A 13,191-nucleotide genomic window follows, 5' to 3' on the forward strand; every position below is an offset into this window, starting at 1 on the left:
AATTTCTCTTTCTCTCACTATCAGTGATACCATCATTCTCTAAGTCTATTTCAAACCTTTGAGTCTTGAGTCTCCTTTTCCATAATTTCCTTTATCCAATCTGTTTAGTGGAATTCAAGCTTGTCCTCTCAGGACTAATTTGACAAACCTAAGCATTCCTAGCCCACCTCTAGGGTAAGCTTGCCATCTCTGGACTGTTGAGCTATGCATTCCTGTAAATTAGCTACACTTAAGTCAAAGGTATATTCAAGACACAAACTCGCTATTCTTTGAAAAATGCGAAACAGGGTTTAAGCAAGCATACCTAAGTGCACAGCAGATCCTGAAGATCACCTCATACTTTATACCAAAGGCTAATTTATATCCAGTTATTAAGTTCAAATGCAGCAAAAGCAGCAAGATATTTTAGCCAACTCAAAAACATTTTTATAATAATTTATAAGTCCTGGGCGGGCAATGGTGGCTCACGCCTGTAATCTCAGCACCTTGGGAGGCCGAGGCAGGTGGATCACCTGAAGTCGGGAGTTTGAGACCAGCGTGACTAACATGGTGAAACCCCGCATCTACTAAAAACACAAAATTAGCTGGGCATGGGGGCACGTACCTGTAATCCCAGCACTCGGGAGGCTGAGGCAGGAGAATCGCTTGAACCTGGCAGGCGGAGGTTGCAGTGAGCCGGGATCATGCCACTGCACTCCAGCCTGGGCGACAGAGTGAGACTCCATCCCCAAATAATAGTAATAATTTATAAGTCCTTTAAGTAATTACAATTATTCTTCCATTGCTTCTTCCAATTGTTAATTCATAAGTTGTACATAATTGTAACAATATAATTGCTCTCTTCATATTATTTAAAATATGCCTTTTCATTCAATCTAGAAATTTTGTATTTCTCAATTATATTGCTTACATATTATTCTGATAGGCAGCTGTACCTGCTTAAACATTCCAATTTAAGTAGGCATGAAATAGTACATCCAATCTGTTTTACTTTTCCAAATTAATTGTTAGCAAGATTGGCCCCCATTTTTTTTTTTTTTTTTTTAACAGATGGGAGTCTCATGTTGCCCAAGCTGGTCTCAAACTCTTGGGCTCAAGTGATTCCCCCACCTCAGCCTCTCAAGCATTGCTGGGACTACCGCTCCTGGCTAAAATCTTATTTTAAGTTTTTTCCCTCCAACTTCCTCTTGTGTTCTTGGTGTTCTTTAACCATCTGTACACTGGGGAGGTGGTGATACACAGCACATGCTTCCTCTTTATCTAATGTCACCTTCAGTTCAGAAACTATATGTTTTCTAATTAAAAGACAACTTTGCAAGAGAAGCGTGCCTAACAAAACGTGTAGATGACTTTTTGTTCATTGATTCAAAAGACATACACTCAGCCCCCGCCATTTACTGGATACTAAGCTCTGGGGCTACATGGAAGAACCACGCAGACACTCTTCCTGCCCTCAACGACTTACAGTTAAGTTTTTCAAACATTTGAAACATAACGAAGCTTTTGGTTACTTAAAAGAATTCTATGGTATTAGGGGGCAACACAAACCTGTTTTGTAAACCGATATGTTCATACAGGGAATATGCTTAATCTTGCTACAGTATACATGAATGCGGGAATGTATCTTCCTCTGGGCTGCCTTTCGTACCACTTGGCTGGGTGGAACACCTGTTCACTCCACTTTCCGCTTGGGCTACAAACCTGAAACGAAATCTTCGCAACCAGTACAGCCTGCGCGGGGCGGGGCCCAGTCCATCCCCCTTCGGATGCGCAGAAGCAGAGGTCACCACGCCCGACCCCTCGATTCCCTCGCGGGCGGTTCCTGGCTCCTTCACCACCCCAGCGCTCCAAGACCCCCGCCCTTTGGCCTGAGGCTCCCAATCCCTAGCCAGTTCCCGGGCTCACTTCCAGCTTTTCCAGAAAGCTTGGCCACGCCCCTCGGCCCAGACTCTCAGGCCACTCTGCCGCAATTAACCCCCGTCTCTGCGCCTTTTTAGGCCCCTCCCCCTCGGTCGTGCCCTTGCCGTCTCTTAGGCCCCGTCTCACCCTTTCGGATGCCTCCCCTAGAACCCCACCACTTTCCACCCCTTTCCGTCTGTTATTTCTCCCAAACTTGCGCCCGCACAGGCCCCTCTGGAATGCCCCTGCCCCGTGAGTGCCCCTCGTCCCCACTCCGGAGAGGAAGAGCGTCAGTGCCGCGCATTTCTGGCCTGGGGAGCGGGTGGAGTAAACCTGCGGGAACCATTTTACGACAACGTGCGGCTGTGCGGCGTGGCTGACGGCAACGCCGCGCTGCTCTTGGAGAGGTCACTCCGGAGACGGCGTTGGTTTTGGGGTGTGGGGGGTTGGTGGCACTATGTGGCGCGTCTGTGCGCGACGGGCCCAGAATGTAGCCCCATGGGCGGGACTCGAGGCTCGGTGGACGGCCTTGCAGGAGGTACCCGGAACTCCACGAGTGACCTCGCGATCTGGCCCGTCTCCGGCTCATCGCAACAGCGTGACTACAGGGTATGGCGGGGTCCGGGCATTGTGCGGCTGGACCCCCAGTTCTGGGGCCACGCCGCGGAACCGCTTACTGCTGCAGCTCTTGGGGTCGCCCAGCCGCCGCTGTTACAGTCTTCCCCCGCATCAGAAGGTGAGCCCTAGACCCGCCCTTCTCGGGACCCCGTTGTCCTTCAGAGCTGACTGGATGCCTGCAGGATCCTCCTTGAGAGGCTTCACTGATCCTCCAACCATTCCCAGTATCTGCTTTCGCCCTTTGTCCGATAGTCGGCTTTGCTGTAGCTACTTAGCGTCCCTCTTATGATCTATTTCATTGAAAGGAGAGCTTCAAGACTGGGGCTGTATGCAAAATATCTGCCAAGGTTCATGCTTTGTCAGACCCGTAGGACTGTGGAGGAGAAAGCCTGTCACTGGAAATTACTAACTTCTGGTGGACAGGAACTCCCTTGGTATCCCTAGTTCCCAATGTGTAATGGAACTGTATACACTTTGTATGAAATTGAATTGAATGAAATCTTAAGCCAGACTGAGAGTTAGGTAGCCCTTAAAAAATTTAATGTTTCTTCTTTTTCTCTTCCAGGTTCCATTGCCTTCTCTTTCCCCCACAATGCAGGCAGGCACCATAGCCCGTTGGGAAAAAAAAGAGGGGGACAAAATCAATGAAGGTGACCTAATTGCAGAGGTAAGTTGTTTTAAAATAACGGAGATGAGTTCGAAGAGACTGGCTTTGCCGAATTGACTGAACATTGACTCTCTGGATGTGTAACTTCCCCTTTGTTTAAGAAACTGAAGTGTTTTTCACAACTTGCTGTTAGAAAAGATTGGTTGGATAAGTTGTCAGCAGCTGGCCAAACTAATGTTTAGCCAAGGCGATTCTAAAGTAATTTCTTCTTTGAAATTTGTCGTAGTGGCCTTATCTTCACATGAACTGTATAATTGGACACACAAAGGCCAGGCTGGCCAACATGGTGAAACCCCGTCTCTGCTAAAAATACAAAAATCAGCCGGGCATGGCGGCCTGTGCCTGTAATCCCAGCTACTCGGGAGGCTGAGGCAGGATAATCGCTTGAACCTGGGAGGGGGAGGTTGCAATGAGCCGAGATTGCACCACTGCACTCCAGCCTTGGTGACAGAGTGAGACTCTCTGTCTCAAAAAAAAAAAAAAAAAAAAAAATTCTAGGCACAAGCTAATAAACTACATACCGACAGTGCAAACCTGAGCTGCTGCTTTTTGTGTTAAAAGGTTGAAACTGATAAAGCCACTGTTGGATTTGAGAGCATGGAGGAGTGTTACATGGCAAAGATACTTGTTGCTGAAGGTACCAGGGATGTTCCCATCGGAGCGATCATCTGTATCACAGTTGGCAAGTGAGTAGTGCACTCATAATTTGTGGAACTTCATTGCTTGATGGAGTATTTTACCCAGAATTGAGAATTAGGAGTTAAAGACTGTTTTTTAAGACTACTTTTGTGAAAGCTGAATCTGCCCATTATATTTATGCATTCTTTCTCTTCCTTAGGCCTGAGGATATTGAGGCCTTTAAAAATTATACATTGGATTCCTCGGCAGCACCCACCCCACAAGCGGCCCCAGCACCAACGCCTGCTGCCACTGCTTTGCCACCTACACCTTCTGCTCAGGCTCCTGGTAGCTCATATCCCCCTCACATGCAGGTGAGGCTCAGCCTCTGAGTTTTTGCCCTAGGTGATTTATTACTTACTCACTTTTTTTCATAGATGGCTACTACATCTTGGAAACTGACATTAAATGTGGTTAGGTCTTGTCATTTGGGAGTATATAGAAGTTTAAACATGAAGATTAACAACTTTTCTTCCTGGTTGTTATTTCCAGTTATAAGAACTTGAACAGTTCCTGTAACCTTTCTCAGCCTCAGTGTAGTACACAGGGTAATGCGTGGCACTTTTCATTCGAGAACATTACATTACAGATTTTGAGGATGATTTTTACTAACATCTGTTCCCTGTATAATCAGAGTTTATAGTAGGCTGTGTTAGTCTGTTTTACTTTGGCATAAAGAAATACCTAGGGCTGGGTAATTTATAAAGAAAAAAGGTTTATTTGGCTCAAGCTTCTGCAGGCTGTATAAGAAGCAGGGCGCCAGCATCTGTTTCTCTTGTGGCCTCAGGAAGCTTACAATCATGGTGGAAGGTGGAAGGGAAAGGGGAAGGGTGGTGTGTCACATAATGAGAGATGGAACAAGAGACAGAGGGGAGTGGGTACCAGGCTCTTTATAGCAATCAGATTTCCCCTTAACTCATTACCATGGGGCATGCAGCAAGCCATTCATGAGGGATCCTCCTCCAAATACCCAGACACCTCCCACCAGACCCCATCTCTAACATTGGGGATCATATTTCTTTCTTTTTTTCCACATACAAAAAAACTTTGTTTACACAATCTTGGATTCTGAATCTCCAGTACTTCCAGGGTCTTTTGATCAAATGGGGCAGCAGCAGGCAGGGAAGCAAACACAGGGGCCAGGCCAGATTATCTTACTCAAGAACACCACCAAGAAGAAGGGAAGGCCTAATTCAATCTTGGTCTGGACTACATCTCCCCGCACTTTGAGATCACCACAGTAGATTGGGCTTATTGTTGGGGTCTGTGGGAACATTCTCAATCTTTCTCATCACTAGAAGTCCATCAATGATTTTTCCAAACATTGCATGCTTCCCATCCAGCCAGTCGCACTTAGAGCAGGTGGTAAAGAACTGACAGCCATTTGTACTGGGACCGCTGTTTGCCGTGGAAAGCAGGCCTGGAGCTGAGTGTCTAAGTTTAAAATTTTCGCCTGCAAATGGCTCCTGGTAAATACTGGCGACTCCAGTACCATCTCCATTAACAAAATGTCCACCCTGAATCATGAAATCCTTTATGACCCTGTGGGAAGTGCTTCTTTTGTATCCTGTTGGAACCCCATCTTTTCTGAATTCTCTAGTGCAGAACTACCCAAAGTTCTTGGCCGTCTTTGGCACAACGTCTGCAAAGAGCTTGATCTTTGTGCGGCCAGCTTCCTGACTGCCATTGCTGACATCAAAGAACACCATGGGGTTAGCAGGGCTTGAATTTGCCACCACCATGGCTCCGACCTGGAAGCAGAAGTCAGGGGGATAATATTTCAGCGTGAGATTTGGAGGGGACAAACATCCAAGCTGTATCATAGGTGTCAAGTGCTGTCTGTTGAATGGAAGTCCCCAGTTGGTGTTCTTTTGACATGTGGTGATCTATTTTCCAAGAGTGGGTGAAGTAGTCCAAGAGTATTAATAAATGAGAAAACTGACAAAAATTAAGTGTAAGATATACATATGTAATAGCGTTGCAACAAAGTTGAAGGCACTGAATGTAATCACTGTTGACTGTGCTAATTAAATCAGTTTCTAAGGAACTAAGTCAGTTTATTAGGTATTAGGGTTATCTTCTGTATATTTGTGTGCTTTAGATGTTAAAAATGGATAAAAATCCAGCCGTCCTTTTTTAAATAATTCTGACTAGCATTTCTCCTTAATCTAGTTTATTTGTAGAAATTTTTGTATAGGAATCGTTTTCTTCTTTGGAAATAATGTTCTGCTCCGTGGTTTGTTAGTAACAGTCATTTAGGATTTTTGCCTGGTGTTCGCTTCACACATGTATTACATGCTGTTCGGCAAATTCTATCTCATGATGTAAGACTCACTTAATTTTCCTTTACTTTGTGTCTGTAGCTTTGTGTGCATGTGTTAGGGTTTTACCTTAATTATCCTTTAAGATACTGAATTGGATTCTGAATCTCTGATATTATTCTTTAAGATACTCTGTAGAAATTATTGGCTTCACTGTTTCTTAAGAAGCAGATGAAGATGGCAAATTATGCACAAAAAAAGCACTTACAATTTTTTTTCTAAGGCTTGTCTTACTTTCCCCTCTCTGGAAACATCTTTAATTGAAATTATTTTCCTCTCCGCATAATCCTGTTGCTAATCAGATACAGAAGACAAAGAGGATAGCAAATGAAACCAAATTCAGTGGACACACAAGCCATATAAATAGTAAAACAATTTTAAATTTAGATAGGCATTCTGATGTTTGGATTTTATTGGGGTGGAAATGGCTATTATAAAAACAGGGCTTTTTTCCCCCTGGTTTTTTATTTTTATTTATTTATTTTTTGAAACAGGGTCTCAGTCCATCACCTAGGCTGGAGTGCAGTGGCGCGATTTCGGCTCACTGCAACCTCTGCCTCCTGGGTTCAAGTGATTCTCCTGCCTCAGCCTCCCGAGTGGCTGGGAATACAGGCACACACCACCACACCCGGCTATTTTATTTTTTGAGATAGGGTCTCACTCTTCACCCAGGCTGGAGTGCAGTGGTGCAATCTTAGCTCACTGCAGCCTTGACCCCCCTGGCTCAAGTCATCCTCAATCTCCCAAGAAGCTGTGACCACAGGCGCATGCCACCATGCCCAGCTAATTTTTTTTTTTTTTTTTTTAGAGACGAGGTTACATCATGTTGCTCAGGCTGGTCGTGAACTCCTGGGCTCAAGTGATCCTCCTGCATCAGCCTACCAAAATGCTGAGATTATAGGCATGAGCCACCGTGCCTGGTCTTTCCTGTTTTTTTTTTTGAGACGGTCTTGCTCCATCACCATGGCTGGAGTGTAGTGGCATGATCTTGGCTCACTGCAACCTCTGCGATTCTCATACCTCAGCCTCCTGAGTAGCTGGGACTACAGGTGGGTGTCACCATGCCTAGCTAATTTTGGTATTTTTAGTAGAGGGGGGGTTTCGCCATGTTGGCCAGGCTGGTCTTGAACTCCTGGCCTCAAGTCATCCGCCCCTCCCAAGTGATCCTTGGCCTCCCAAAGTGCTGGGATTACAGATGTGAACAGCTGTGCCTGGCCTCCTGTTTTACTTTTTTGAATCATCATCATGCCACTGCACTCCAGGCTGGCAACAGAGTAAGGCTCCGTCTCACAAAAAAAAAAAAAATTATCAAATAAAATTCTATGTAAGAATTCTATGTATATATATTATATACAACAAATTGTTTTGAAATATGTATATATTGTGGAATGGCTAAATTGAGCTAATTTATATATGCATTACTTTATAGACTTATCTTTTAGGCCACTTAAAAATCTACTCTCAGGAATTTACAAGAATACAATACATTGTTATTAACTATTGTCACCAAAGAACGGTTGTTTTTTTTTTTTTTAATATGGAATGCTTCACAAATTGGTTGTCCTTGTGCAGGGGCCATGCTAATCTTCTGTATATTGTTCCAATTTTAGTATATGTGTTGCTGAAGTGAGCACAGAACAGTTCTTAATATTATGTTTTTATCTTGGAAAGATATCTGGGAAGGTTGGGACAAATGCAGTTTCCTGTGGGTAAAAAATAGGTAGATGCTAAGTACAGAGCGCAGTAAAATTTTAACAGAATGGTTTGGACCAAGGTCATGTTGTGAAAATGAAAAACTTCTTGGTTAAAAAAAAAACGAAGTCTGAGCACGGTGGCACACGCCTGTAATCCCAGCAATTTGGGAGGCCAGGGCAGGTGGATTACTTGAGGACAGGTGTTCCAAGACCAGCCTGGCCAACATGATAAAACCCCGTCTCTACAAAAATACAAAAATCAGTGGGCATAGTGGCACCTGCCTGTAATCCAGCTACTCGGGAGGCTGAGGCAAGAGAATCACTTGAAATCAGGAGGTGGAGGTTGCAGTGAGCTGAGATTGCGCCATTGCTCTCCAGCCTGGGCGACAGAGCAAGACTCTGTCTCAAAATAAAAATAAAAATAAATGAAAAGATACTCCATACTTAGATATTGAGGAATTATTTTTGACTGTCTGAAAGAAATCTTTCCCATCTGCTTGTTGCATTTAACTTGGAGTGTGTGTCAGAGTGTGGGTGAGAGTGTAAGAGTATGGGTCAGAGTATGAGATTTGAAGGATAATTTACCTGGTGGGAAGCTACTGAGGTGCGAAGCTTTTGCTGTGGTGAGTATTTGGATTATCATAGTCACCATCATTCTATGAAATTATGTAAGTCTGCCAGGCTGTTAATATGTAGAAGTCTCCCTGGTATTAAGCAATAATATGTGTTTGTTTCTACAGGTACTTCTTCCTGCCCTCTCTCCCACCATGACCATGGGCACAGTTCAGAGATGGGAAAAAAAAGTGGGTGAGAAGCTAAGTGAAGGAGACTTACTGGCAGAGATAGAGACTGACAAAGCCACTATAGGTGAGATTTCTTCAGCTCTTAATGGTTGAGGCACTGAGTTTCCCAATGAGGAAGAGGATTGCCATTCTTTCCTATAATGAGTGAGTGATAATATGAAAACTTTATAATTCTTAGGATTCATTTTCTGGGACAGAATATTTTAGTTTTATTTAGTTATATTTATTCTTAAGTTTTTATTTATTTGTTTATTTGCTTATTTTTGAGACAGGGTCTTAATCTGTTGCCCAGGCTGGAGTGCGGTGGCAAGATCATAGCTCGTTATAGCCTCGAACTCCTGGGCTTGTGCCCAAACAATCCTCCTGCTTTAGCCTCACAAGTAGGTAGGACTACAGGCCTGAACCACCACACCTAGCTGATTTTTTAAATTTTTTTGTAGAGTTGGGGTCTCACTTTGTTGCCCAGGCTGGTTTTGAACTCCTGGCTCAAGTGATCCTCCTGCCTTGGCCTCCCAAAGTGCTGGGACTCCCAAGCATGAGCCCCTGTTCCTGGCCCAGCATAATTTATAACAAAAATAATGCGTAGTCAGATTTGTCAGTTCCATCCTGCACTTATTGAATCAAAGGCAATCAGTCTGTCAATTCACAGATTATTTTTAGGCCCAAGTTTGCTGCTTGGCCTTATTATGTTACTGAGAAGCTATATCAGAATTGCTGCTGTCTAAACTAGGCAAAGGAAGGCAAGAAGAAACAGGAGAAAATCACTTCCATGGCAGGATAATAGCAAAGAATTTAAGATGACTTTGAGGGAAAACTGAAACCAGGGTTGAGATTGTTTTCATAGTTTGAGAATGACTGATAGAATGTATGTGTGTAATATATATATGTTCAGATATATCATATGTCCACATATCTCCTTCTTAATTCATTTTTAGGCTAAAAAAACATATAGACAATCGTATTTATTATTATTATTTGTTATTTATTTTTTTTTGAGATGGAGTCTCGCTGTGTCACCCAGGCTGGAGTGCAGTGGCACAGTCTTGGCTCACTGCAAGCTCCACCTCCCGGGTTCATGCCATTCTCCTGCCTCAGCCTCCCAAGTAGCTGGGACTACAGGTGCCCGCTGCCATGCCCAGCTCACTTTTGTATTTTTAGTAGAGACGGGGTTTCACTATGTTAGCCAGGATGGCCTCAATCGCCTGACCTCGTGATCCACCTGCCTCGGCCTCCCAAAGTGCTGGGATTACAGGCATGAGCCACCGCGATTTGTAGTATTATGAATTTCTTCTCTCCGCACCCCCTTTTTTTTTTTTTTTTGAGACAGAGTTTTGCTCTGTCACCCAGGCTTGAGTACAGTGGTACGATCTCAGCTCACTGCAACCTCTGCCTCCTGGGTTCAAGCAATTCTCTTGCCTCAGCCTCCCGAGTAGCTGGGACTACAGGCATGCACCACCACACCCGGCTAATTTTTTGCATTTTTAGTAGAGACAGAGTTTCACCATGTTGGCCAGGCTGGTCTCGAGCTCTTTGACCTCAGGTGATCTGCCTGCCTCGGCCTCCCAAAGTGCTGGGATTACAGGCATAAGCCACCGCACCCGGCCTCTCTGCTTCATAATCTCCACCAAAGGGAAGCCTTTCCCAAAGATGTAATGGGAGGTACTGGGCATCCTCTGCCTTGGTGGTTTTCAGATTGTGTTCTTCAAATCCCATCATTCCTTTAAGGCACCTTGAGGCAAAGGGGGAATTAAAGAGCAAGACCTTACAGTGCCCTGTCTCCATCCCTTACTTCCAGCAGAGCAGTTCTTTTCTATCTTTTTGTATTTTGTGCTTCCCCATAAATTTTATTTGAAGAAAGGATTCTATTTCTTAAAAACACAGAAACTTTGGAAACAGTAGTTTTGCTTCACCATTTAACTTGAATACCAGTGTCACTATAGAGACTAGTCAGTAGAGAAGTGTTACCTTGGTTGAACTTTGAAGTCTATTGTGGCCCAGTTGCCTTTTCATTTTAAAACCTTCTTTTTTTTTTGAGACAGAGTCTTGCTCTGTTGTCCAGGCTGGAGTGCGGTGGCACGATCTTGGCTCACTGCAGCATCCGCCTCCCAGGTTCATGCCATTCTCCTGCCTCAGCCTCTGCCTCCCGGCTTCAAGTGATTCTCCTGCCTGAGCCTCCCGAGTAGCTGGGACTATAGGTGCATGCCACCACACCCGGCTAATTTTTGTATTTTTAGTAGAAATGTGGTTTCACTGTGTTGGCCAGGCTGGTCTTGAACTCCTGACCTCGTGATCTGCCTGCCTCGGCCTCCCAAAGTGCTGGGATTACAGGTGTGAGCCACCACCGCACCCAGCCTTTTTTTTTTTTTTTTCTTTGAGACAGAGTCTTGCTGTGTCGCCCCGGATGGAGTGCAATGGCATGATCTTGGTTCACTGCAATTTCCGCCTCCGGGATTCAAGCAATTCTCCTGCCTCAGCTGCCCAAGTAGCTGGGATTACAGGCGCTTGCCACCATGCCTGGCTAATTTTTTGTATTTTTAGTAGAGATGGGGTTTCACCATGTTGGCCAGGCTGGTCTTAAACTCCTGACCTCAGGTAATCCACCCACCTCAGCCTCCCAAAGTGCTAGGATAACAGGTGCAAGCCACCGTGCCCAGCCTTAAACATATATACATATATACACACACATATATATATGCATATACATATATGTATATATATGTATGTATATATGTATATATATACACATATATATGCATATATATGTATATGTGTGTTTGTGTGTATTTTTTTTTTTTTTTTTGAGATGGAGTTTCGCTCTTGTTGCCCAGGCTGGAGTGCAATGGCACGATCTCAGCTCACCGCAACCTCCACCTCCCGGGTTCAAGCGATTTTCTTGCCTCAGCCTCCCAAGTAGCTGGGATTACAGGCATGCACCACCATGCCTGGCTAATTTTGTATTTTTAGTAGAGACAGGGTTTCTCCACATTGGTCAGGCTGGTCTCGAACTCCTGACCTCAGGTGATCCACCCACCTCAGCCTCCTAAAGTGCTGGGATTACAGACGTGAGCCACCGCCCCCGGCCTAAACATATTTTTTATTGGGTATTCTCAGTTGGGAAATGGAAGGATTTATCAAAGATGTGTTCATCAAGGAGATGCACAACAGTACAGAAAGCCAATGGCTTCTTTTAGTTTTATTTTTGCAATCCTAAATGTTTGAGTTCTTTGCAAGGAAGGCAGTAGTTGAATAAAATATTAGTTGTCAACACCATAGAAATCCTAGTAAAGCTGTAATTCTTCACATTGAAATATTTGGTATAATATCAAGTATAACCTCTTTGAAAAGTTCCAAAGATGCTTTTAGGGCTGAAATCCAACATTAGTATCTAGGTTGGTAGCTCCCTTAATTAGGCATGTATGTGGTTCTTATCTTTAGCAGCATAGCTGACACCATCTTAGAGTCCTGTGAGTCTGCATGGGGACTGTCCTTGGAGATTTTTAAATAACTTTTAGAACTAACCACTGTCTGTAATCTTTCATAGTTTTATTGAACAGATTTTTATTTGGCATTTACTTTGTACCAGGTCATATTATTTCTAAGAACTTGAAAAATATTAATCTGTTTAAATGTATAACATCCCAGTACCAATCCAGTGAGACTGGTACTATTATTATCCTCATATTGTAGGTAAAGAAACCAAGACACAGAAGGTTAAATAGGTTGCAAAAGAGGTTATAGCTAGCTTGAATGAGAAAAATCATTTTACTTAAAACTGTGCTGTGAGTTTGGAGGGATAGTGGAATCTTTTAAGTCCCATAATGTTTTTTCTTTCTATTTAAGGTTTTGAAGTACAGGAAGAAGGTTATCTGGCAAAAATCCTGGTCCCTGAAGGCACAAGAGATGTCCCTCTAGGAACCCCACTCTGTATCATTGTAGAAAAAGAGGCAGATATATCAGCATTTGCTGACTATAGGCCAACCGAAGTAACAGATTTAAAACCACAAGCACCACCACCTACCCCAGCCCCGGTAGGTATGCTTCTAGAATTCAGGAAACACTTACCTTGTTCATCTCTAAATTAAGGAGTTTTGATTAGATGATATCCTAGGTTCCTTCCACCTCCAAGATTCTATGACCGAGGAGGGAGATAGTTTATTAACATTTGTGGAGACCTATAGTGTTTGTTGTACTGCATTGTTCACCTAAGGGTTGATAGTTTGGGTCTTGTAGCTTTTTTCTTCCTGCTGTCTAGAGTCCTGCTGAGAACAAAGCTGAGTGACATGTTCTCTTTCTGCTTTAGATATAGATATCATGCTTGTGGAAAGTAAGGCTTCATTGCCCGACCCTTTTTTTTTTTTTTTTTTTTAAAGAGACAAGGGCTAACCGTGTTGCTGAGGCTGGAGTGCAGTGCTGCAATCATAGCTCACTTCATTGCCCATTTTTTATTAAATATACTGAATAATTAAAAATACTTGAAATCCTCTTGTTATTGACATAGTAGGTCAAGCATA

General features: G+C 43.7%; 1 protein-coding gene, 1 non-coding gene and 1 pseudogene across 14 annotated transcripts in view; 1 reads left to right on the forward strand and 2 right to left on the reverse strand.

The window, feature by feature from the left end:
* The first annotated feature begins 1,723 nt into the window (after window positions 1-1,723).
* Window positions 1,724-13,191, forward strand: part of DLAT (dihydrolipoamide S-acetyltransferase) — a 38,369-nt gene continuing 26,901 nt past the window's right edge. For 4 of the 13 annotated variants that reach the window (XM_055273106.2, XM_055273109.2, XM_055273111.2 and 1 more), the window contains exons 1-6: window positions 2,195-2,635; window positions 3,083-3,184; window positions 3,746-3,870; window positions 4,023-4,176; window positions 8,618-8,744; window positions 12,521-12,708. In XM_055273106.2, coding sequence (XP_055129081.1) covers window positions 2,357-2,635; window positions 3,083-3,184; window positions 3,746-3,870; window positions 4,023-4,176; window positions 8,618-8,744; window positions 12,521-12,708 — 975 coding nt within the window. In that variant the 5' untranslated portion in view covers window positions 2,195-2,356. Of the gene's footprint in view, window positions 2,636-3,082; window positions 3,185-3,745; window positions 3,875-4,022; window positions 4,177-8,617; window positions 8,745-12,520; window positions 12,709-13,191 lie in introns of those variants that run through there. The other 9 variants (XM_055273115.2, XM_055273118.2, XM_055273107.2 and 6 more) reach the window with 8 other exon arrangements.
* Window positions 4,924-5,604, reverse strand: LOC129479657 (peptidyl-prolyl cis-trans isomerase H-like; annotated as a pseudogene).
* On the reverse strand, window positions 7,715-7,817 carry LOC129479917 (U6 spliceosomal RNA). Its single transcript, XR_008656844.1, has one exon. It is a non-coding gene; the product is annotated as a U6 spliceosomal RNA (small nuclear RNA).

The sequence above is a fragment of the Symphalangus syndactylus genome, chromosome 3 (genome assembly GCF_028878055.3).
Source record: "Symphalangus syndactylus isolate Jambi chromosome 3, NHGRI_mSymSyn1-v2.1_pri, whole genome shotgun sequence".
NCBI classification, from domain to species: Eukaryota; Metazoa; Chordata; class Mammalia; order Primates; family Hylobatidae; genus Symphalangus; species Symphalangus syndactylus.